This window comes from Aptenodytes patagonicus, chromosome 21 (assembly GCF_965638725.1).
Source record: "Aptenodytes patagonicus chromosome 21, bAptPat1.pri.cur, whole genome shotgun sequence".
In the NCBI taxonomy this organism is placed as follows: Eukaryota; Metazoa; Chordata; class Aves; order Sphenisciformes; family Spheniscidae; genus Aptenodytes; species Aptenodytes patagonicus.
In genome coordinates, this window is record NC_134969.1 from 2,543,149 (window position 1) to 2,567,071 (window position 23,923).

The 23,923-nt window shown below is 48.3% G+C and overlaps 1 protein-coding gene across 10 annotated transcripts in view; it reads left to right on the top strand.

Moving 5' to 3' along the window:
- The first annotated feature begins 296 nt into the window (after positions 1–296).
- The window catches only part of NFYC (nuclear transcription factor Y subunit gamma), a 37,605-nt gene continuing 13,978 nt past the window's right edge, over positions 297–23,923 (top strand). For 2 of the 10 annotated variants that reach the window (XM_076357516.1, XM_076357525.1), the window contains exons 1-3: positions 299–442; positions 19,207–19,319; positions 23,052–23,123. In XM_076357516.1, the coding sequence (XP_076213631.1) occupies positions 19,215–19,319; positions 23,052–23,123 (177 nt within the window). In that variant the 5' untranslated portion in view covers positions 299–442; positions 19,207–19,214. Of the gene's footprint in view, positions 443–3,731; positions 3,794–4,719; positions 4,843–4,893; positions 4,902–7,170; positions 7,463–8,114; positions 8,369–9,093; positions 9,141–10,289; positions 10,363–19,206; positions 19,320–23,051; positions 23,124–23,923 lie in introns of those variants that run through there. The other 8 variants (XM_076357519.1, XM_076357521.1, XM_076357518.1 and 5 more) reach the window with 8 other exon arrangements.

Sequence of the window (23,923 nt, forward strand, 5' to 3'; positions counted from 1 at the left end):
GGCCGGGGACGACCTGGGTCAGGCCCTGCTGCACCCAGGGGCGCGGCTCACCCCCCTCCTCCTCCTCCTCCCCCGAGGCACGGCCGGCCCCCCGCGGCCCCTCACGCCGAGGCCTGGGCCCCCGCTCCGGCCCGCCCGGCCCCCGCCCGGCGGGTCCTCCCCCGCCCCGGCTGACGGCACGTCCCTCCCCGCCTCTCCCCAGCGGAGGTCTCGCGAGATCAGCCCCGGGTCATGCGCCTGCGCAGCGCCGCGGCCCAGGGGAAAGGGGCGGAGCCTCCGCACCGCCGCCTCACGGATCCGCCGCCATCTTGTTTCTCGGCCGCTGGGCGCTCGCTCTGCTCCGGGCGACCCCCTCCCCCTCCTTCCCGCCTCCCGCCGGTCGGGCCGGAGGCAGCGCGGGCGCCGGCCGGAGGAGGCGGAGGTCGCGGCGCCGGCCGCCCCGGTGAGTGCGCGGGGAGCGGGCGGAACGCGGCGGGGGGAGTCGGCGGCCCGTGAGGGGGCGCGGGGCGGGGGCGGCCCGAGGGGTTCCCCCCCCCCCCCGCCTCCGGCAGCCCCGCTCCGATTGGCAGAGCCGCACCGCGCCCGCTGATTGGCCCGCGCCGGGGGAGGCGGGCGAGGGAAGCTGCGCGCTGATTGGCCGCCGGGGAGCGGACCGGGGAGAGGACAGGAAACCGAACGGTTTCCCCGCGCGGCCCGGGGTGGGGGAGGGGCGCGCTCGAGGCTCGCCCCGCGGGGCGGGGGGGCGGCCGGGCCCAGGCGGGAGGGAGGGAGCGAGCGAGGCCCGTGCGGTCCCGGGGCTGGCGGAGCGCCTGGGACCCGCGGGCAGCGCCCGGGGCAGGTGCTGCCTGACGGCCGGCGGGCAGGGCAGGGCGCGGAGGCCTTCCCGGGGCGCCCGGTGCTGTCCCGGGCAGCCAGCGGGCGGCGGCTGCGGCAGGCCCGATCTGCCGGGCCCCGACAGGTGATTTGCTGGGGGCGAGTTCAGTTTCACGTACCGGTGACGCTATATTTTACCGATCTTTAGGGTTTTTTTCCGCCCAAGCCTTAAGGGGCTTCTCCAGAGTCTGCCCCAACACTTGGTGGGAAGAGGGGCAGGACCCAAGCCAGGCCGTGAAGCAGTCGGGGAGAATTATTGAGCCTCTGGTAAATATCTGAGGGATTGTTTAATCTCTGCTCGAAACCCAAGGGTACTGAGAGCTGTGAAAATATCTGCGTGTAAATATGGTCTCCCTAGACTCTGCTTTTTCCTGAGCTGAGAAAATGAGAGCAAAGCCCCCCAGCAACCGGTAAAGCACTGTACGTTAAAAGCAGTGTGGATATGGCGTGGGTGAAAGCTAATTCCTTTTGGCTGGGTTGGATTTCATTCAGCTCAGTTCATTCTCCGGCCACATCATTAGCTGTGCGGGTGTTCGGGGGGTGAGGGCTGAGGGGTGGGCGCAGGACAAGCGGGGTGGCAGGACAGCTCTTCGGTGGCAGGGCTGGCTTATGGCTTCGTGTTGGCCGAGCTGTGTCCCAGGGCCGGCTCCAGAACCCGGAGCTCTGGCAGACTTCAGGTTGCTCACAGAAGGAGAAACAATAGCGCTGGCCACTTCTTCTGGAATGTGACTCTTCATGTCGCCTTTTGAGACACTTGTCTTGTTGAGTAAAGTATTCTCCGCGTACTTAAGAATAAATACTTCTTGTCTGTCTCAGTAGCTGTCTGAGTACGTGCAATTAAAAGGAACGTCTCAACTGGCTTCACTTGCGACGCAGAGCAAACAGTCTGCGAGCACGTGGTTAGCTTTTCCTCTAGTCCTACATCCAGAAAATAGACCTCCTGGGTCATCAAGCGTCATTTGCTGCTGTTGCCCTTGGCAACGTCGCGTGTCTTTTCTTAGGCTTACCCGTGCCCTTCTTAAATTAGGTTACGTTTTTGGACTAGGCTGCTCCTGCTGGATCTGTGTTTGTCTTCAGTTGAGACGTGTTCTGGTACCAGCCTGAACTTAACCTGGGCCCGGCTTACCGTCCCTTAGGCTTTGGTCATCGCGGTGACAACCTGATGTAATCGCACGCTCCGTCATAACCACGTTGGGTTTTGTGTCACGGGCTCGTTTGAGACGCTGGCTCGTGCCGGGGCTCGTGGCCTTCGGGCCGCTGTGACCGCACCGAGTGGAGGATTCGGACAGGTTTTGGGATGAACACAGAGTTCTTGGTCAAAGCAAAAAGCGGTGCCCTGAGGTCGGACCCTTGAAACCCTCGCGCAGCAGGGAGCTGTTCGCTCTGAGCGAGGACCGAGAGTCGGGTGTAATCCCGCCGGTTCTCGGGTCGCTGCGGGTTGGCTGGGTGACCTCGAGCCGGTCGTTTATCCTGCACGCCCAACCTGTTCCCTCTCATTATTTTGTACTTCGTACAGATAAGTCGCATTTGTCAGTGCACGTTCTCATGCCATACGTGAATAACGTGCGGTGACGCTTCCTTAGAAGTGCCGCAACCTGCAAAATGCAGCGACAGATGACAGTTACTGGGTTAAGAGCATTCCTTTCTCCTTACGCCTTCCCAGTAGCTTTGTAGTTAAATCTTTCAAGTGGGATTTTGGCAATTCCTGAGTGTTAGCTCAACTGCCCCGCGTGATTTCAGAGCGAGAACAGCTGCAACGATTGAAATAAACCCTTTACCGCAGGGGTTCCCAAAACTAATTTCTTTTTTCCGCTGTCATGAAGGGTTATCAAATACTCTGAGAGCAGTAGCTGTTCCCGCGGCCGTGCTGGGTCGCGCCCAGGCGCGGGGAGAGGGGCTCTCGGCCTGTAGGTGACAGGGGGTCGCGTCGCGGTGCGAGAAGGCAGGTGGGGATGTGTTTGGGCAGTCGTTGCCACTCGAAATACCAGCGAGGCATTCCTCTTCTCTGCAGGAAAGGTGTGGGGGGGCTGTTTTGGGTTTGTTTTGCATACCGCCCAAATACCTCTAATAGTAAGCATACCGCAGCTCGGAGGCCCTCGCTTTTGTCTGAGGAATGACACAGGAAGAGAGCAGAGCATTGCAAAGTACTATTTTTTTTTTTTTTTTTAACCGATTATATTTAATAAATCACCAGCAAGGTCTATTTTTAAATTAATCTCTCCTTGCTACCCAATTCAAACTCATTTAATCAAGCGGGACTAGTAAAGCGTTGGCTGCGCTCCGTGATCCGTTCGGCTGTTGTCGGTGACCTGCTGGAAGCTGTGTGTCTGCGTAGGTCGAAATGCCACCTGCGCTCCCTAAACACGCCGTTCCCAACTGTCAGCCCGATCCCAGAGCCACCGCGGCGTTCTCCGGGGGGGAGCTCCCAGAACCCCGTCGCCAGGCGGAGCGAGGCCGGCGGGATGTGGCGTGCGCGGTTAAAGCTGCGACGGGGAACCTTCGGCGTACGCGGCCGAGAGGCGAGAGCTCTGCCAGCGCCCGCTTCGCTTCCCGGGGCGTTCCGCGAGGGGGAAGGTCGGAGGTGGTCGGCCTACCGAGGGGGCTCGGGGTCTGCGCCAGGAGGGCGTCTGTTTGGGCGGCCGCCGGCTAAACCGGGGAGCCCATCTGTCTGAAAAGCAGACTGTCTGGGGTTTTTTTCCCCACCCCTGGGTTATTTTTTCAGTCTCTACGTGTACGTCGGACGCGTGTGCGCGTTCGACACGCAGATGTTCTCGGTGGATTCGGGGTGGGAAACGCCACCGGGTGGGTGTTCGCTGCGGGTCTCCCGGGGTGCTCCTGTCCCCGGAGGCGCCGCTTGCACCGTCCCCGCCCGCGGGGCGGTCCCCGACCCGGCGGTCAGCGAGCCCTTCGCTGGGAACAGGTCTGCAAAAGCGCTGGGCGGAGGGCGCCGTCCGACAACGAACGGGAGCGCGTTTAGCTGTCGGCGTGCAAGGCAGAGGGAGGGATCTCCGCCAGCGGCGGCGGCGGCGGCGCGCTGCCCGCCCGGGGGTCTCCGCGCTCCTTTCCAGGCCGGGCCGTGCCCTCTCCCAGCCGGGTCCGCTGCGCCGTGCGCGCTCCGCCAGCAGCAGAGCGCGGCCCTCGCCTTGCCCCGCAGGGGTAACGGCCCGAGAGGGGACGCGCTTGTTGCAGCCGGGAGGGCGGGCGGCGCTGCCGGGAGGCGCCGGGAGGCCCCGGCCCGGTCCCCGGCCCGGTCCCCGCCCCGCCGCGGGACGCTGGTGCTGGGTGTGCATCCCCCCCCCGTCCCCGTGTGGGAGCGCGGGCGCCCCGCGTGCACGCGCCCCCGTCCGTGCGCACGTGCCGCCCGGCCGCAGCCCACGCGCTACCCCGTGACCCGCCGGTGCGCTCGGCGCCCCGTGACGCGGCGGCGGCGTGGGGTGGGTGGTGCTGCTGCTGCTGGAGTGACAGGCGCGCGGGCCAATCGGCAGCCGCCCCACGACCCCCCCCCCCCCCCCCACTCCCCCCCCGTTTGACTAGGAGCCGAGCGGCCAATAGGGGCCGCCGGGGCGGGCGATGAGGGCCCGGCCGCCGCGTTGCGGAGGGGGCCGCGGGCGGGGAGCGGGGCGGGCGGGCGCCGCTCTGACCCCTGCGCCGCCTCTCAAGGTAACTTTAAAACAGGAAGTGGACGGCGAGGTTGCGCCGCCGGCGGCAGCCAATGGGCGCGCGGGGCCGCGCCCCCCCACGGCGGCGCGCAGCCAATAGGCGCGGGCGGGCCGGGCCGGGCGGGGGCAGCAGGGTAGGCTGAGCGGTGGCTGTTAAAGGGGCCGGTGGCCCGGTCCGGCGGGGACGCGGAGTCCCGGCAGGCAGCGGTCAGCTCAAAGACAAAGGGATGGCGGGGAGGCCCGGGGGCCGCCGCCCCCCGCCGCAGCCGCCCCTCGACCGGCGGGCAGGGCCTGCGGCGGCCGCGGCCCGGTAAGTTGATCGCGGCGGCCGGAGCCGCGCTGGCTGGGGCGGGGGGCGGCCGCGGCCCGGTAACGGGGGTGCAGCCCCGGCGGCGGGGGCCGCCCGCCCGGCCTCGGGGTGTCCCGGCCTCGTCCGGCGGGAGGAGGGGGAGGCGGCGGGAGGGGTCCAGCCCGGGGGCTCCGGGGGGCGGCGGGAGCCGCCCGGGTCGCGGCGGCTGTTGGGGCCCGGGGCTGAGCCCCCGGCGCTGCCCGGGGCGGCGGGTACGGCTGGGCGCACCCGCGGCGCCGCGCTCTGCGGGGGGCGCCGCGCCGGGGCCGGTAACCGGAGGGTGTGGGGGGGTGGGTGTTGTGCAGAAAATGGCAGCGCCCCCCCCCCTTCTCCGGGGCTGCCGCCGAGCCGCGGGGGGGGGTGGGTGGGGTGTCTCCCCCGGCCGCCCTTGGCGGGGGCTGCCTGGCTGGCTGGGAGCTGGCCCGCCGGCACCGGTCAGAAACTCGGCTCCTGGGGGGCACCGGAGCCCCCATCACCCCCGAACCGCCAGCCAAACTCCTGCCAAGCATAAGCAGCCCTTTGTTTTCCTTTTTATTTGCGAATAAGCACTGAAGGTCATCGGAGCCCCGCAGCCCGGCGGTGACAGGCGGGGGGACAGGGTGAGAGTGCATCGTAGCTTAGAAGTTTTCCAGCGTAAAGGGCTTTCTCGGCTCTCCCGGTGACACCCCGAACTCGGGCTGGGCTGGGCTCTTGCACGGCTCTCGCCGTCAGAGCGGTGCTGCAGCTAAAGTTACTGGAGCTAGGCCTTCCTCTGCTAGCACGAGTGACCTTGAAATACCACTGCTCCGAGTTTCGAGACTGAAGGACAAAGTTTGTTTACGGCACTTTGCACTGAAGAAAAAGAACCAAAGTTGAAAAATGAAGCTGCTCCTGATGGCCGAGGGCATCGAGGACGCGGAGAATAGTTTGTAGATTGGAATTAAAGTTAGTTTTCGGCGAGGAGTCGAATCACATTGCAGACATTCCTTCTCTCTTCCTACCGAGAGATGCTAAACGTTGCTATTGCCGTCCTTGCCTTCTCAGGGGTGAACTGGGTGACACGGCTCGAGTGTTCTCAGTCCTGCTCTTATCCCCCCCCCCCCCCCCCCCCCCGATTGCTAATTGTTGACCTTAAAAGTACCGTTTTGAAAATTAGAGGTAATTACATGGTGCAACTTATTTTTGTGGGGATGTTAGAAAAGTGGGCCCTGGCACGTGAACCTGATCTGCACGTTGGTGTCGGCTGCTAACAAAGGACTGTGTCTTGGGGTTGAACTTCAACCTGAATGGTCTTTGAATTGTTACAGCCTTCGAGTATTATTTTGGGTATTTTAATTTAAATTAAGACTGGTGAATAGCATCACCTTGTCTCAGGCAAAGCTTATTCAACTTTCCGTGGTGTCTGGCATGTCATACTAGTTTCAATCCGAGAAGGGGGCAGAATGAGAAACGTCACCATAAGTCATCTATTAATAATGGTGGCTGCTCCGCTATGTTAGTGGAATAGCAGTAACTTCTGTAGCAGGCTGTCGGCCAGAATCGGGGGATTTACCGTGAGTGTGAAGGTCATTGGTAGCATCTTTAAGCAAAAATTAGACATTTTAAGATTTTTTTTTTTTTTTGCCTTGAAATTAGGATGCGTTCAGCTGCTACGTGCTTTTGAGGGGTGGCAGGAGGCGAGGGAATCTGCAGCTACTGTAAGATGAAATAAGAAATCCTGCAGAGGTCTTCGTTACGCCCAATGTTTATCATATTTCGTTGCTTAAGCTTGCAAGAGGTTGTAGCTGCGTAAGAATAGGTGCTGCTTGATCTTTCTAGGTCAAGAGCAGCAGGAAGAACCTAAACCTTTTGGTAGCGCTGTAAAGGGATTTATTAACACATTATACCAGTTCCTGACTTCTTCTTGCAGCACCGTAAGGGAAAGGAAGGTCCTTGGGTCCCATTTTACGCTGCTCAGTGAAATTAGTTGTGTCCTCTGTGCCCCAAAGCTCCCCCCAGGTAGTTTTACCTGCTGGAAGCGCAGGCTCCGAAAACAGGCTCATATTTTTCTTTAAGGGACTTTTCCACGCGTCTTTCTTGTACTGACTTAACTGGCAGTGCAAGTAGTGAAGGTTTAAAGGACAAGTTTATTGTGGAAAATCGCTGTCCCTGGGTTGAGCACCTCGGTGGCGGGGCGGGGGGGAGGAGGGGGAGGAGGATGCGTGTGTGCCTCGCTGTGAGGGTGGTGGATGCCCGCAGGAGGTCACCTTTCAAGCCAGTGTGTTTGGGTTTGGTTTTGATTATTTTTTTTTTTTTTAATCGGACTAGTATCTTGCATTTATATAATGTAGCGTGACATCTGTATTTTAATAGTGTGGGCACATGAAGCGGGTTCTTAATTTCAGGGCTTAGCAGTCTGCCCATGTTGTAAGTGAATTAAATTTGTATGGTTGTTAATTTAAATTCTTTAATTATTATGTTTTGATGAAGAAGACCATTTACCTTATGTTTCAGAGGGTCAAAAAACGTAGCAACTGTTACAAGGGGCACTGACAGCAAGATCAAACTTCAGGATGCCTGCCAAAGCTTCCCAGGAGTTCCAGGAAGTTCTCAAAAACTTAAGGTTTTCTACATGCTGAGATCTCACTGGGGGGATTTTCTTCCGTTGTCTGTTTATAACTTGCTCTGCTATTTGGTCACTTCCTGATAAATCAAAATGGGTCACTTTCAGTTGTCTTTTCTCATTCACTGAAGGTGACCCAGAAGAGTATAGATTTGCATGTTTATAATACAGGATCATTTCTTAAAAATAAAAAAAAAAAAGAGAAAGGCCTGATTAGACCATCCTGTCTGCCTGTTGAGCAGTACAGGTTGTACTTCATTTAAGTAAGATCTGCTGATCTCGGGAGGCAAAAGGCTTATGGTTGTTCCTATGAAAAGAATTATTTTTAACTTTTGCAAGATGCTATTTGATAATTTAACTTATAAAAGCGAGTAAAGAAAGTAATAGGAACATTGAATATTAGAATAATCCCTAGAGAAAACCCTGCAGCCCCCCAAAAGCAGTACGTTTATTTCACTTTTCTACCTGGAATAACAAAGTTTGCAGAAGACATGCCCAGTTAGAGGCTGGTACAGCCCTTCACTCGGCTTTAAAACCATCACAAGTTCTCGTGAATAACTCGTATTTGTCATTCACCGTTTTCTAGGTTGTATCTGCTGCTGTCCTCCTGTGGTTTGAATCATTCTTTCTGTCTTTCCCTCTTCCCCTCTAGCAGCACGGTGGTGGTTGAGCCTAAAAATGCAGCAGAAGAGCAAAGAAACACGCGACACTTATGCTTTCATTTTAATGCGGCCTTAACTTTGCCCTAAATGCGCTGCAGCGTCTGTGTGTGAGCGCAGGATCGTATGACGGCTGGCTGCTCCGGCTGCTGCCTGGGTCCCGGTGTAACCAGGAGGTTAATAGCGAGCGCCCAATTTAGCTTCTTCAGCCAGTTAAACTGTGTGGCTATCAGAAGGATGAGAAAATGTGAGGGCACTCATAGGACTTCTTATATAGAAACTCTTAATTTAATGCAAAATTATTTATAAATAATTCAAAATATCAAGGACTAACATTTTAAAAAAAAAAAAAAAAATTCCCCAGGCTGACTGTGTGTTTAATCCCTACTGTCTTAACAGGCGTTTCACTTGTGCTCCAGGGCAGTAAATGTGTATGTTGCATGATTGGAACTTCTGCTGCCTAAAACACAAAATAAAAGAAAAGGGCAAACCAACCCAAGTGCTGGTCAGACCCCTCTGGCACTGCCGCTCTTGCTTTTGTGAGCTGTTGGGGATGGCAGTCCGAGGTGGTCTCCGCGATGGGTGCCTGGGTGTTGGTAGATACCAAATAGATACCACCAAAGCTGAAAACTGTCATTGGGGTTTGAAATATTTGAAGCACTTTCTGAATAAATGAAGCCTATCACTTGGCTAACGCTGCTGCTTGGTGATGCCAAAATAGTGCCTGTGGCCCTGAAAATATTTTTGTCCGAGTTCAACTTTGACTTTATTAATATGCCACATGCTGCATGTATTGTATACATTCAGGGTACGTGACAAGTACTTTTGTTTTGTGAGTACCTGATGTCACTACAGTTGTGAAATTTCATTCCCATATGGTACGAGTCTGGGTGAGATGCCTCCTGCCTCTGAGAGCGAGGCACCGCCTTAATGTTTCTCACTAGATTTTTTTTTTTCTCCTTTCTATAAAAGTGCAAGCACACAACTATTCAAGACTGAGACCGTGTAAATTTGTGAAGGTGAGTTTGGTATCACTTCTTCTCTTGTTATCCTCATGAAGGCTACTGTTAAAGGGAAGCGAGTAAAATGCATGTATGGCAGGACTGGGAAATACGTTGTGAGGTGTGTGGCATGTATTTCTTTTAAATTTATAAAGCTGCAGTTCATAACATCAATGTTGGGCTAGGTTGGTTGAGATCAAAGTTTGTAAGGCGAGGTACACAATATGCAGTATTGTTTTGGTATGTGCCAACTGTTTTATCGTGTGAAGTAGACTTGACTAACTTGAACACACTTTACTTAAAAGAGCTCTTCCATTTCTGCTGGGTGTTTAATTTAGGAGCTGGAGAGGCAGCACGATTCATCTTAGACACTTGTTGTTATTTGTCTGGGAATTTTCTTCCTCTACTTCTTGCTCTGTGTGCTTGCCTGCCAAAATTGCACTGCAAAGAGCCACTATTTAATAATGTTTAACTGTTGAAACACCAAATATCAAGTGGGACCCTTGTGCTCATTCATTCAAAGAAGAAAGGAAAGTAAAATAACTGGTACAAACAACAATTCAGACTATTTCATTTGCTTTACCTTTTTAAAAAAACTAGCCCTGTGCTACTTTTTTTTGTGGTGTTCTAATATTTGCAGCCTCATTTTTGACTTGGTGCCGCACTGTGGGGAGGTCGGTTCTCTATTCTGTAGCGTGGTTTCTGGTGCCGTGCTGTGCTTCTGGTGGGTTTCTGATGCCAGCCTCTAGTGTATTTATGTGCGCTCCCAAAACCCTGCCTGGCATTAAATATCGTCCACGTGTATCTTCAGTCTTTCTGTGCACAAACTGATGTGGACTGCTACTGGACAGAGAACTCCTAACAGTGCTGTTAGGTACAGAAACTCAATGCTTCTGTAAAAGTAGGCATGGCATTATTCCTGACTTTTTTTCTCCTGAAGGAGTAAAGCCAACTGACAATCACCTGCCTGAGACTGCAGCGTACCATTGTCTGCACTAACAATTGCCTTTAACTGCTAAGTCATGCTGTCTTCTGTATTAAGGTATGAAACTCCACACAGTTTCTCTGGGTGCTTGTGTGTGCGTTCAGTAAAATGCCTTTGCTGTGCATTGTCTGTGCTGTAGGATATTCTCTTGTCCTGTGCAACTGAAGCCGCTTTGGAGACTCGGTTCTCGTTCCTGCCGGGCACGTGGCACATGCCTTCCTGCGAGGCCATTCCCAGCTCAGTGCCCAGTGAAAGGTACTGGCTTGCTTGGAGTTTTATGCAGCTCTCTGCAAGATCAGGGCTGTATTTCATAATAAACTCAGTATCGGGAAGGTTATCGGGCCAATTTCTGCTTTGCATGAATGAAGTCGGGGTGGTTACTCTGGCCCTGCCACCTCCCCTCCAGAGGAGCCGGGATCAGCTCTGCTGCTTTGCACTCTCTCCCTGTTGAGTGGGTATGGAGAGGCAGCTCTTACCCCAGCGTGCCGAAACCCAGCTGCCGAGTGTCCGGGGATGGGAGAAGGGAGGAACAGAATTCCTGCTGTAGGTACTGGGGTGGAGAGGGGGAGAGTAAGAGGCATGCCTGTGTGTGTGATCCAGCAAAACATTGATTGCAACGCTCCTAGGAGCAGATCAGCAATGGGAGTGGTGCAAAGCAGATTTGGCCCTGCTAGCTGCTGAAACCAAACTTCGCTGGTTTAACGAGTTGTCTGTTGTTGGAAGCGGTAACCCAGATCCCTCTCTCTGACTTGGCGGCTGATTTGGGCTTAAATCAAATGCTGTACCTGGCATGAATGAAAACAGAAGTAATGCATTAGAGGTATTAGGGGGCTAATGTTCAAACAGTGCTTTGAAGATAGAATAATCTACTGCTAAATTTTCATAGAAAAAAGGGCTAGAAGGCACCTGAAGAGGTCATCTTGTTTGGTTTTTCTGCCCAAAGCAAGATCAACTCAACTTAAACACCGTTTTGCAACCTTCTCTTAAAAACCTTTAGCAGTAAGTACTCGATATCCTCCGGAGGTAATTTAGTGCAGCATTTAACTAGCCCATTACGTTCAATTTTAATTTTATCGGACAAGAGAAATCTGCAAATACGCACCTTATGCAACAGCCTAGAATGATTCTCCCATCAGCTGAAATCAACCATTATGGTGCCAGGTACATGCTTAGAGGATTGTGTGTATGTAATACCGCAGGAGGGAACGGATAAAAATAAAATTGAGGAATTGCAAAAGTTTCTTATAATAGCACATTGGAAGGACGCGCTTGTGTTTTGAATTATATTGGTTTTACTGTGAAAGCCTCTTGAAATTGTTTTTGAAAAGTTGAAAGGTTATGTTTTCATCAAGAGCAGAACTTCAGACTTTCCTAAGTCTGTGATCATCACCTTTTGCCCCTACCTGAAAGGCTGCCTTAGATTTTATAGCGCTATTTTATAGAAATTGAAGAGAGTTCCCATATCTTTTGGATAAATAACTTTTGTATTAAGCTTAAAGTCTAAGACTTCTTATTTTGGCCTATAGTTTAGCTATAACTTTATTCATAATTTGTTGCCTGTACATAATGATAGAAGTTTTTATGCTTTGATAACAGCATCATTACTGCTGTGATGTGCTGAAATAATTGCGCTGTATATGTAGTGCTATGGATTATATAGTCAATTATGTTTCATCTTTGAAGTGTTCCTGCTTCCTTTTTATTATGATGTGGAGTATGGGGTTTTGTTCAAAGCTGATCTTGTGTCCAAAAAAAACATTGTATAAATCTCTTTAAATGTGGTGTTCCCCCTCCTCCCCCCGGCGCTTGTTCGGGTAATGTTTTATAGGCAAAGCCTTGTCTGTGCTGTCTCGTTGAAATACCAAAAGTGGAAATGAGTCTCAATGGGATGTGTGCATTGAAGCGACTCCTCCTTTCGGAAGGCGTTTGGCACATGTAGAGACAGCAGCACATGCCAGCCTGGGTCTTTCCAAGCCCCATTCCCATTCACTGAATGATTCCATGAGAAGAAAACATCAAGAGCCAAAGGCTCGTGTGTCGTAACCCCGGATCCTTGCGTGCTACGGCTTGTCTCTTTCCTTTTGCTTCAGCGGGGCCAGGCACAAATCTTCTTAGTGGTTCTTCGGTCTGCCACGGTGCTTTGTGCCACGCTGTGGCAGCATCTTATTTTTTTTAGACCTCTGTAGCATTATTTCAGACTTGTTCAGCTCTTGCCACTGGTGGCAGCTACTGATTCTTCATCGGTCCAGAAATGTGCCATGGAGACAGGGTTTGTGTACAGTTTTGGTGGGACTTGTAACTGGGGTGCCTCGTTTCATAGCTAGGAAACCTTCTGCAGAGGATGATACACTAGTTGTGTGCCCACCGAAGATTGTGTTCCCAGTTGCCATGTGGAGACCACCTTTGCGTGCTCTCTTGTTGCTGTCTCGGAAGTCAGGTGAGTTCCCTTGGCAAGTCTGAATAGCTCTTACCGCTTTCCTGATCAAAGCTAGAGCTGCGATGAACAGCAGGTGCAGAAAACGCATACGACACAAAGTCCATGGCACTGGTTTGGAAGAAATATCTGTCTGTTTGCAGTGCCAGCTCTGCTGCCAACATGACTCAAGTTTCTGAATTGCATTATTGGCTTAAAAAATTTACATAATTGAGCGGGCAAGGCCTGAATATTAAGGTAGAAGAAGAAACCATTGATCTCAAACACAATTAAGAACTATTTTTACACCACCACTGCCACCCCCCAAAGCAAGTAAAAGTAATTCTTGGCTGTGGTTCTGGCACCTTTGTATTTCCAGCCGTGCTGTGCGCTTGCGCTGCTTGGCCTTCACCTAGCCAACATGTAGTTTGGAACTGTAATTGAAACAAATTTGATTTTATTTCATGAAAGGAGACTCGGCTGAAAATACCTGTGTTGACTTGAGTAGATCTGGAAGCAGAGAAAATGTACAGTGAATCGAGGCATGACGTCTCTGGAAGCAATTTTAGACCATTAACATGACTTCTCAAAGGTTTGTTTTAAAATAAGGTAGAATAGGGCATAATGTCATGCAAAGGAGGTGCCGTTGATCTGCAGCACAGAGACAGCCTTTCAGTACGGCTTCAACCATTGCGATTGCTGCTGAGGCCAAAGATTGCTGTCGCAGTCCATTTCAAACTCGGTGTATGTTCTGCATTTGATATTCTGCCGCTCCCTCAAGACAGTACTGCAGACTGCTCTAATTGAAGTAATGAGAGCAGCGTCTCGCAAAGGGTGCTGGTATGTGGCTTCCTCTCATACATCGAAGGCTCCTCCTTTGCTCGCATTTAAAGAAATGTGTTACAAATTCATATAAAACCGTATTTATTCCTCTTGTGAAACTAGTTCTTGGTTGCTAGATTGTTCCTGCTGATTCTGGCAGGATCAGGTGTCTGGTGCTTATTGCTACACAGAGCTCATTCTTTAGATATGCAAGTGTGGCTCCGCACATTTTACTTTTAAATCAAAGGACAGGCTCCCAAAACAGAACACTACAGTCTTGAGAGTTAGTGCATCAGACTGGAACTATCACAGAATGCCGGGATTAGTATTTATTCTAAATATTCACTTTTCAGCTCTGTGGATCTCTTTTTAATTCTTCAGACTTCCAGAGTTTTTGCTAGGTGCTGTGGCATTGGTTTTTATTCTTTGCTAGTAAAGATGGTGTATTTCTTTTTTTAAGAAAAAAATAAAAGGAACTGCATTGCTTGTTTTCTCCTGTTCTGTTACACTACTTCCTAATAATTAACTTGCGGGTTTTGTGGGATAATGGATGTTGTAAAACCAACAGCATCTTAAGAAGGGGGGGGTGGGGGGTGTCTTCTAAACACTGTCGATGTGGAGGTGTTAAATCTGTATTTGTATGGTGGTGGCATCTGGCAGGGGGAATTTGGTTCTTGCAATGGCAGTTTTCAGAAATATTTGTGCGTTGTCCTTATTTGTAGCTATAAACGAAGGATGTTGAGGCAAAATGTTTGCCTGAGCTTCTGTTTAATTTCTTTTTAGCCTCCCTCTTACTTCAGATTTAGCTGTCTTTTTAAGACGTTTGGATGGAATATGCTTCTACTGCCATGTAATACAATGCTGTGTAAAACGGGCTCTTTCTCATAACGTAAGTCATGGGAATGTGACTGTACAACATGCAAAGAACCTGACATTTCTGATACCACCAGGTTCTGTGGTACTTCATGATGTTGCTGAGTTAATGCCTCCTTCATCGAGAGCCTCGAGGCTTTTCAGCGCTTCCTTCAGCATTCGCCGTTTGCATATCCCTTCAGATATTTGGATAAATTTCATTTAGATCTGCTCTCCACCCAGCTGACTTCGGCTGACTTCTTAGTGAAGACCAGCTTTGGAGTAACTTAAAAGTAGGCAGGCTAGAAGCTGTGACACGACCCTCGCTGTCCGGGGAGGTTGTTCCCAAGCTCACTTGGCGAGCGGCACCAGCGATGCCCGGGAATGTCCTGTGGCCGTGGCTGGCAGCTGCTGCTCTGCTGGGTCTGGTGGGCTGTTCCTGGCCGTTCGTTTTCCAGCTGAAGAGCTCTGGGTGCCTGCTCCAGGTGGAATTGCAAGATCAGAGATCTTGGTTTTATTTGTGATTATGCTGTAGCTTGTTTTCAATAGCAGGTTCTTCCTCAAGCGCGCAGATTGTAGGCATCCAGGGTGAGACAGCTTCATTTGACTGCTTCCCCCCTCCCACGGCATTAAAGAAAGCACAAACTAGCATCTGTTTAAAAAAACAACCCACAAAAACAAACAAGCAACAAAAAAAACCCAACCACAGACACTAGAGGTGTCTTCGTGCTTGCTTTGTGCTCCTATGAAGTGAAGCTCTTAAGCGTTTGTCAGCTGCCACAGGATTTTCTAAGTTTAATGTTTGTAAAAGGTGTTCTGCTCCAGTGAGCAGAAAAGCTCTAATTGCAAAGTGTTGATGTTGTGGTTCTCAAGATGTGCTTGCTAATCTGCTCTGTAATCACCTCCAGGCATTTTATGCGTAGGCCTCAGCTTTTTGGCCTTCAGTTTCTTTTTCCCTTAGCCTGGAAACAAAATGTTTGCCTTCATGGAGCATATTCCAGGCTGTGTGGACTGGATTGGCTGTTGTGAAGCAGGTGTATCCCAGTCTCTCTTGTTCTTACACCCTTATTTCTTGCTGTGTGTGGTTTTATTTGGGGGGATGTGTGTGGTGTGTGGGTGTTTGCTTGCTTGTATCTAATTCAGTCATGTGTCCATGTTGTGAGTTAAGTGTGTTTTGTGTGCGTGAACCTCCTCATCTAGATTCTTCTGCAAGAGCATCTCTGAATAGCATCTCTGCGTAGCCTGGTTTTTAGGTTGCAGGCTCCTGGGACTCACGCTGGTAGTTCAGCTAATCCGAGGTCAGCGTAGCACCCCTGTTTGCTTTGATGCCGCGTCAGGCACACCAGTGAGATGACGGCTTTTGTTAAGTAGGTGTTGTGCAGAGCAGAAGCGTGTCAAGCTTGCAAGGTACTCGCCCAGCTTCTGTATGGAGACGCGGCGTTGCTGGAATTGGCAAGTTCTCTCTGGTTTGCGGTCAGGCTTTGTGGCAACCAGGTGACATGGGAGATGGAGTTTAACTTCTATTATTCAGCAACAAGATGGTGTCGGAGTAGCCAGTTTGCTCTTAAAACTTCTGAGAGACCGTACCCTGCGTTACGTGAGTGCAATACGGGGAGCACAGGGATCCTCGGAGCACCTCTCCCCTTCTGCATGGGGTTGTGGAGGAAATCTTTAGAGGAGGAAAGATGAGGTATAATGAAGCTTTAAAATGTCCCTGCAAACTGCATATCAAAAAAGACAAACAGGTTTAGACCCTGATACTGTGAAATCAGAGGAACTGCCTCCCTGTTAGCTTTGGTGGGCTTATCTTCCCTTGTGTGCTTTGGGGTTTTTTGTTGGTTGGTTTTTGGTTTTTGTTGGTTGTTTTGTTTTTTTTTTTGGTTGGCACTAATCCTGGTATGAGGCATTCTTAAAAGAAGAGAACACAGCTTCCCCTTGGGTGAAGGAACTTACCTAATTGCGCAGGAATGGTTCCATTAGTAAAGTTTGTCTCACCGAGCCAACGCTGTAGGTTTGCGTGACAGTTTGGGTTTTTCTCTCTTCCTTACAATCCTCCTCTAATGCTTGCAAGCACCTTCAACGCCGCTTATGTATCTATATTTTAATGGGAAGAAATTACTGTAGTAATGTTCTGAGGAGTTTTAACCTGCTTAGGCTTTTATTTTGGAGTTTATAGTGATTTCATTCTATAAGTTTTTCAGAAAATCAGCCTGTTGGTGACTCTTGTTTCTACTCTTACTCAATTTCCTAACAATTATCCTAAACAGTCACTTAAAGTAGCAATTGTCCCTTGGGTCGAGCGTCAGGCTGTTCATTTCGCATTCTGAAATCAGTCCTATCTTCATCTTGAAGATAGGAATTTTTTTGTATTCATCAACAGGACTTTTTAAATTATAGATGACTGGAGTAAACCATTTCTAGCTCTTCCTGAAATTTGGATGAATACCACAGAGGCTTATATTTAATGCAAGAAACTTACTTTCGCGTGCGGTAGGGCGTAGAGCGGTGGTGGTGGAATTTTCTTCCTCTTTGCTCCTTTAGCTTTTTTTTTTCTTTAACCTGTTGTTTCTCAGGGTTATGTGGAGCATTATATTCCAGTACAGCATTTAAGTGGGTTGAATGCAAGTAATTTGTATTTTTAAATAAAGCCTTGAAAAGTGATTTGGCTTGTCTTCAAGGTGAGTTGCGTCTCCAGTTGCAGAAAAGACCCCGTTTAGTGTTAGTGTTGAAATATTGCCAGTACAGGGCAGATTTCAAGGATTAGCTTTTATTTATGTGTCTAAACTATTTTTTGTCTACAGTCGACAATGCAGATCAAGGGGGGGAAGAATCAAATGCCAATTTAAGACTCGTTAGAATATTCATCTCTCTGTATTTTCTTATAAATACTTGAAATATCTTAGTTTGCAGGCAGATAGTATTATAATGCAAATAGTTGTTGAAGAGTCATCAAGTAACTTGTCAGTCGCTTATTTCCATAGGTTCCTTACCTGGAGTTCTTTCTGTCTTGAACTCTTGCTTTGAGACTGAAAATATGATCTTCTGACCTCCGCTTTGTCATCCCCTGTCAAAATCCCCTTCGGCTCTTCCCACGCCTCCTGTGTCCCCTTCTCAGGTTGTTGAAAGCAAAACGCGACTGTTCACAGAGTCTGCCTTGGAAAGTGTAGGCTGCAGGAGGTAATAAACTAATTGTCTGACACTCATCTCTTTGATCTGTTAATAAGATTTTATGGATCGTCGTTGCTTTGGAATAGTAGATTTTGAAATTATTGGCAATTGGCCGCTGCCTCCCATCAGTATTTTGGTGTGTTGTACAGTGCTACCGTGCTTCCCTTCGGCTTGAGGAGGGACTGAAATAAACCTTTACACGGTGGATCAAAAGCAAACGGGGATTGTGAGTGTTTGTCAGAGCTAAATCTGCTCTTGTGTCTTTTTCCATTACATGGCAACACACAGATATCTCTGTGTACCTTGAGATCTTTCCCTATAGAAAATGTAACACCCTTTCTCTCTTGCTCTAAGTTAAGAGGCACAGAGACTTATTGTTTGTACATGGTGAGTGCGTGTCATTCATGGAAACTTTAAAGCTGCTCTGGGTGACCCTGAGAGCATTTAACGTCAGTAACTCGCTGGCATCCTCTGCTTTGCTCACTTGAGAAGCGAGCGGTGACTCTTTGGCATTCACCAAGATGCTTTCAGTGCATGGGAAGCACCGAGTCCCGTCCTGCTGGGTTGTGTCTCGGCAGGTCCTACGTGCGCCTGTGCTTTTGGCACGTCTCCCTCGTCCTTCCAGGCTGCAATCCCTGTTGGGAATCCTGCTGGAGCCAGGCGCTCCTGTCGCACAAAGGAAGCCGGCAAGGCTGGTCATGGTGTTCCAAGAGAATCCCGAGTTGTGCATCTGACTTCATTTTAATATTCACTAGAGCTGTCTTCAGAGTTCCTCATCAAAAAGGCAGGACTTGATCTAGCATTTTATGGGGGGAAAAGAATTGTCTCAGCTGGAATGTGAAGTGTGCCTGGACAGTGCTGCACGGGCTGGCACCGTCTCGGTCACCCGAGGACAAGGTGGATCGATGCTGTGTGTCCTGACCTCTTCACCATCTTCACTGCAGCGCAGCATGGTTATAGGGGAAAGTCTGAACCCAGTTATTGTCCCTTTGTTCTCTCCACAGAAGTTCCTGATGACTACTGGTACATACTGTAAATAAAGCCATTTGCAAAGATACAAGTCTTAATGAATGCACAGGCAATGTCCAGTATCAATTTAATAATAGCCAGGCTTACTTACATCCTGCAGTTGCAGAACACTAAATGACAGGCATGGGGCTTTTTAAAAATTGTTTCAATTAAGATTTGAATTTTAAATCTCACTTTGTGCTTTTAACACTCTGCATTATACAGACTGTTAATTTCTCCTGTTGATTATACCCAAGGAGAAGAGGTATTTTAAAAATGGTGTAAAGCCACAAAAATTGACACCTTTCAAATAGGCACGGAAGCAATTGTTTCATTACTCTTTCTAGAAATAATAATGGGCTGACATTGACATTCTGATTTCAACTTGGGGGGGGTTGCTGCCATATCCTGCACTCTTGTTGGCTGTAACAAGCAAGAGAAAAAATGATTTTATAATAGGCGCACACTGGAGTGTGAACTGTGACTGGGCATCAGTTATGTTTTGTAATTCCTTGTGAAAAGGCAGAGCTCTAATAGGGATAAGGAGACTATTTTTGCTTTCAGTTCCTTCCCCCCCCCCCCCCCCCCCCAATGTTCTTTTTCAATCTTTGGGAAAAATACATAAAATTTAAAAAAAACAGTCCTAGAGGCTGTGAGTATCTGTACATTGTTGCTGTGAGACCTGGACCGGCATATCTTATTTTGACAGTTTTCCAGAGTGATTAGCCAGGCTGGCTTCTTCCTGTAGTCCTGGGACTTGTAGGGAATCTCTGGGAGCCTTTGACTCCTGCCTGCCTCCCTCCCTCATTGCTAACGCTTGTTTTTGTTTCTCCCAGCTACCAGAATGTCCACGGATGGTGGCTTTGGCACAGCTAGCAATAGCGATGCCCAGCAAAGCCTCCAGTCCTTCTGGCCACGAGTCATGGAGGAGATACGCAACCTCACGGTGGTGAGTGTCCTCACTGGTTGTGTTATTTCTGAAGAACTGACAGTGAAAAGTGCCTGGTAATGTCTGGCAGCAGGATGAACCTCAGCTTGAACATATTCCTGCTGCTTATAGGATCCAGCAGAGTTGGCTATTTACACACTGCAAGGTGGCCTAAAGAGCTGATAAATAATCAGACAGCCAGGCTTGTGACTATTGGCTACAACTGCCAGAACTTGAGATATAAACTGAATACAGCTGATTCATAGCATAATGAGATGTAATAGTCGTACCTTCAGCTCTTTCTGGACTAAACAAGAAGACAGAGTTGATTCAAAGGTTCTTTTAACAGGCTAAATGATGACTGTGGCTGCTTTCTAGAGAATTGCAGAGGAATTATCTTCTGTTTGGGGGGGAAAAGGAAGTGATTCTAAAATAACTACAGGTATAAATGTAGCTGCCGTAAGCTGTTTCAGCTCACAGAAGACTGAGGGATTTGAGAGTATACCTCACATTGTACTTCATGGACTGTTTAGCTACTGTTCGAATTCTGTAACATAAAATGTGTGACCAGCATGTGAGGGAACCCTTATCCACGCCAAAGGACAGGCCACATCAGTACACCCTGGGAGATGCTACTGTCCAAAATGTGAGTCTCCGTCTTTCTCCCCCCCGTCATAAATTCAAACACCTGGCTTTTGGCAGACAGTTACAATTTTGTGAATGAATTTTTGGGTTTAGGCTTTTGTATAGAACTATTATGCCCTCTTTCAGAACCATCTCCTTTGACAAGCCTGAAGTTTGGAAAATCACTTGAATGCCAAGTGCATCGTTATCACATACTTTATTAATTTAAAGACATTTGATTAAAAGAATCATGCATAGACTGAGAATAAGAATCGGACTAACTAGCTTCTATTTTTTTCCATCCCCAAAAGAGATGTGCCTGAGAACAAGGGCATATAATAAAAATGACTTTTCAAGAGAGATTGATAGATTACTGTGATACAGTGGTCCTGAAAGCACATTCCTGTGCTTTTAATGTAACTGAAAACAAAAGAACTCCAGTCAAAGACGGGCTGTTCAAAGTGAAAACCCCAATCCAGTAGTATGAAGATAAGCTTTTTTCAGCCTGTGTGCAGATAGTTGATTAAAGAAACAGATGTAGAAATTTGTATGCATAACCAGAATTAATTACTTTCCTCTTCCAGCGCAGTGAATTCTTGTGTTCAAGAGCTGTAGTTTGTCTTCATCCCCACATGAAAGGGGTTTATTCTGCAGCTTATCAAGTATGGGCAGCTTAATTTTTAACTGTTGTATGAATCTATTTATTGCATTGCAAGCCAGTAAGTCATTGAAAATTTAACTGAGGACAGTGAAGGGGAGTAGGAAAGGAAAAGGCATAATTGCAAAACATTCCTATGCAGTTGTCCCCTGCACAGTCAAATCCTGAAATTTGTTGTGCATCTTACTGAAAGTGCTTCCATGGATGTGGACGTAAGTAAACTTTAAAGCTCATCTGTGTGTACTGCATAGCAGAGGTCAGAGCAGCTGTTTGACGGAAAGCCTGCTTTGGTTGCCTGCTTTTCGGGGCTATTTTTGCCTGGTTTTGTGTGTTTGCCACGTGCCACCAGTAGCTAAAATTCAGGGGAAAAAAACAAGGGAGCTGCTTTAGAAGAACAAACCAGAGCTCCCTGTTCTCTGCCCCGTATAACAGAAAGGACTGTAGCCTAGTCTTGGAGAAATGGGAAAGAGGACTAGGCTGAAACTTGCATTTCAGCTCCACAGTGAGTTAGAAGAGGCCTGTGAAAACAGTGAGACCTAATTTGGAAAAAAGAAAAGATGAAGAATTGGTGTCTAAAGTTTGTTCTGCTGGGTAGTAGCCAGTAGTGGTCATGCTTCCCTTCACCATGGTACTTGCGTATTAATTTTGATTTATGTGATGTTTGCCTATCTGCCTTAAAGGAATAAAGGAGCTTTCATTTTTTTCTAATTTCTCCCACTGTCTCTTCTCTAAAGATTTTAATAGCATTGTAGCTATGCATGTCTACCTGCAGTTCTGCTGTTCATAGAAGTTAATATACTTAAAAGACTGTTAAGAGTTTCACAAATTGGGAATTTTGTCCTCGTCTTTCTTTGAGGCTTGCTCAAAGCTCACGAGGCTCTTTAAAAAGGAACAAGCTTTTAAACAAACAAACAAAAAAAACCCCCAAAACCAGAAAACAACCACCAAAAAAACCAACTCAAAAAAACCTTTGGGATATTTTTCCATGCCCTAGCAACTTCTTAACTTGTTTATATGGCGGTTACTGGTTGAAAATGCCACCCTGAGCATAGTGTGTTCCAGCACAGGTCCCAGCACTGGCTGCCCTCTTCTCCCATTGCCCAAAATGCCGCATTCATCAGCGGGATGCAACGGCCCTCGGCACTCCTTGCAAGGACACCCCCCCACACCAAATTAGTTCTGATTTGCAGTATATTACTGGGAGCACCAGGAGCATGACATTCACGTTTCCAGAATGAGGGCACAGAATGCTTTTTTAATATATACGCATATAAAATAATATATATAAATATATATAAATTAAATAAAATGCCCCCGCTGGAGCGCTGGCTGGACCACGCACAACCTCCATATTTTGCCTCAATAGAAAACAGCATTTTCAGCTTTTTTTCCCCTCTTTTGTTTCACTAACACGTCTTGCAGTGCCTTCTTCCCTAGAGAAATGAGTTTCCTTTTATTTTCAATGACATTTTTGTTAAGAAGGGAAGATGTTTTTTTAGAAGCCCTTTGTGGGTAGGGATTCTGCATTCCTGGTGCGATGGTACGGAGCCTCAGCCTTTCTCCCTTTTTAAGAGGCTCCTGGTAGCAACACGCTGTGGACTCTTTCTTTTTCTTTTTTTTTTTTTTTTTTTTTTTTTTTTTTTTAATTCCCCTTTCTATCTTCAGAGAAGGGAGACCGCTGTTTGTAGTGAAGCTCCGCAGTTTCCCTAACCCCAAGAGCTCTCTGCGGAGAGGATCTCTCCAAGGGACACGTTAGTGCCTCCCCTCATGCAGATAGCGGCTTGGTGGTGTCTCTGCTGCTGCTCACGTCGGGTACATGCGAACAGCAGGATGAGTCAGTACAATGACAGCGCTCGCTCTCTGTCTCCTAAACCGTCATTACACCATTTTGAGTCAGCAGTTCTCTTTGCTGGAAAATAGCGAGAAATCCATCTAAAAACAGGAATAGAGGAAATTTTTTGAACAAGATTCTTGCAAGGATTTTAACACCAAAATTGGTATTGGGCAACAGGGAAGTACAAATAAAGCAAAGAAGATTTCATCCTGTGGCCCCACATAGCTCTTGTTTGCCTTTACTTTCTCTTGTGACTTTTTGTAAATTCCAATGGTTTCTGGGTCTCGAGACACCTAATTGAATTAGTGGCTTCAAATATAAATAGATGCAGAAATGTATAACATTAGAAACATTCTCTTCTGCAGAATGACTTCAACTTTAAGGTGAAATAGTAGATACAAGTGTCTGGCAGAAGATTTAAGTAGAATTTTATCAGTATAAAATACAGAAAAGCAGATGAGAATTCTCGGGCCCGAGAAGAAGCTGCCATACCCCAAAGAAAATAAGTTATTTTTATAAATGTAATTTTAGCCAGTTTAGTTCTAGACAATACAGACTTGTTTTAACATTTCTTATCTTACCTTTGTTTTCAGTTAAGTATAAGTAAAGAGTCTCTCAAATGTGAATCTCTCTGCAGAAAGACTTCAGAGTTCAAGAACTCCCTCTGGCTCGTATTAAGAAGATAATGAAACTAGATGAAGATGTGAAGGTACACTCATGGGGTTTTTTTCTTAAGTATTAGTGGATATTGTGGCTATAACTCCTTGCAATTCATTACTTCTTATTATCATTATTTATTACTATTTTTAAAGCACATTTTAACAGTTGCCTTAAATGCAATATTAGCTGGCCTTGTATAATTATGCTGAGCTGGGAAAGCAAAATCATTTGGGATCTTTGCTGAAGACTTTTGCAGTTTTGCTTTCTTCTGGTAAATACCAGTCTGCTGTATAATTCTGTGTATTTCCTGTTTTTTCTAGCGCTTAACTGTCTTTTTTCATGTTTCCTCCTTGTTTCTCTCGACTCTTCCTTTCGCAAAGCTATAGTGTGTTTCGTATGAAGAGTGATATCACTTAAATGTGTGCTATGCTGTTTCAAGTTTTATGGAAAAAATAGGTAATATTTTAGGTGGATAACATGGGTTTGATACTGGTATTTGAGCTGAACCCTTGACGTGTGACTGATGACGATAACACATGAATTGACTGATGAAAACTTGCTGACATAAAAGGAAGGAGAAAGGAATCACCTGCAGGGTTTGACTCTTGTGCTGCTCCAGTCCTCCCTGTTTTTTAAGTTGGAAAACTGTCGGACACTTAACTCCTAAGAGAAAAGAGAATGGTTTGCACTTTCTTCCTGTTTTTCTCAATGTGACACCATCCTTGTGTTAGGACAACCTTTAACATTCAAATGAGATCCTGAAAAAGGTGTGTGTTGTCTTCCTATACAAGGGAGCTATTCATTCAGCCTGGAAGGGGAATGAACCCAGGCCTCTGAGGTCCCAGTTCA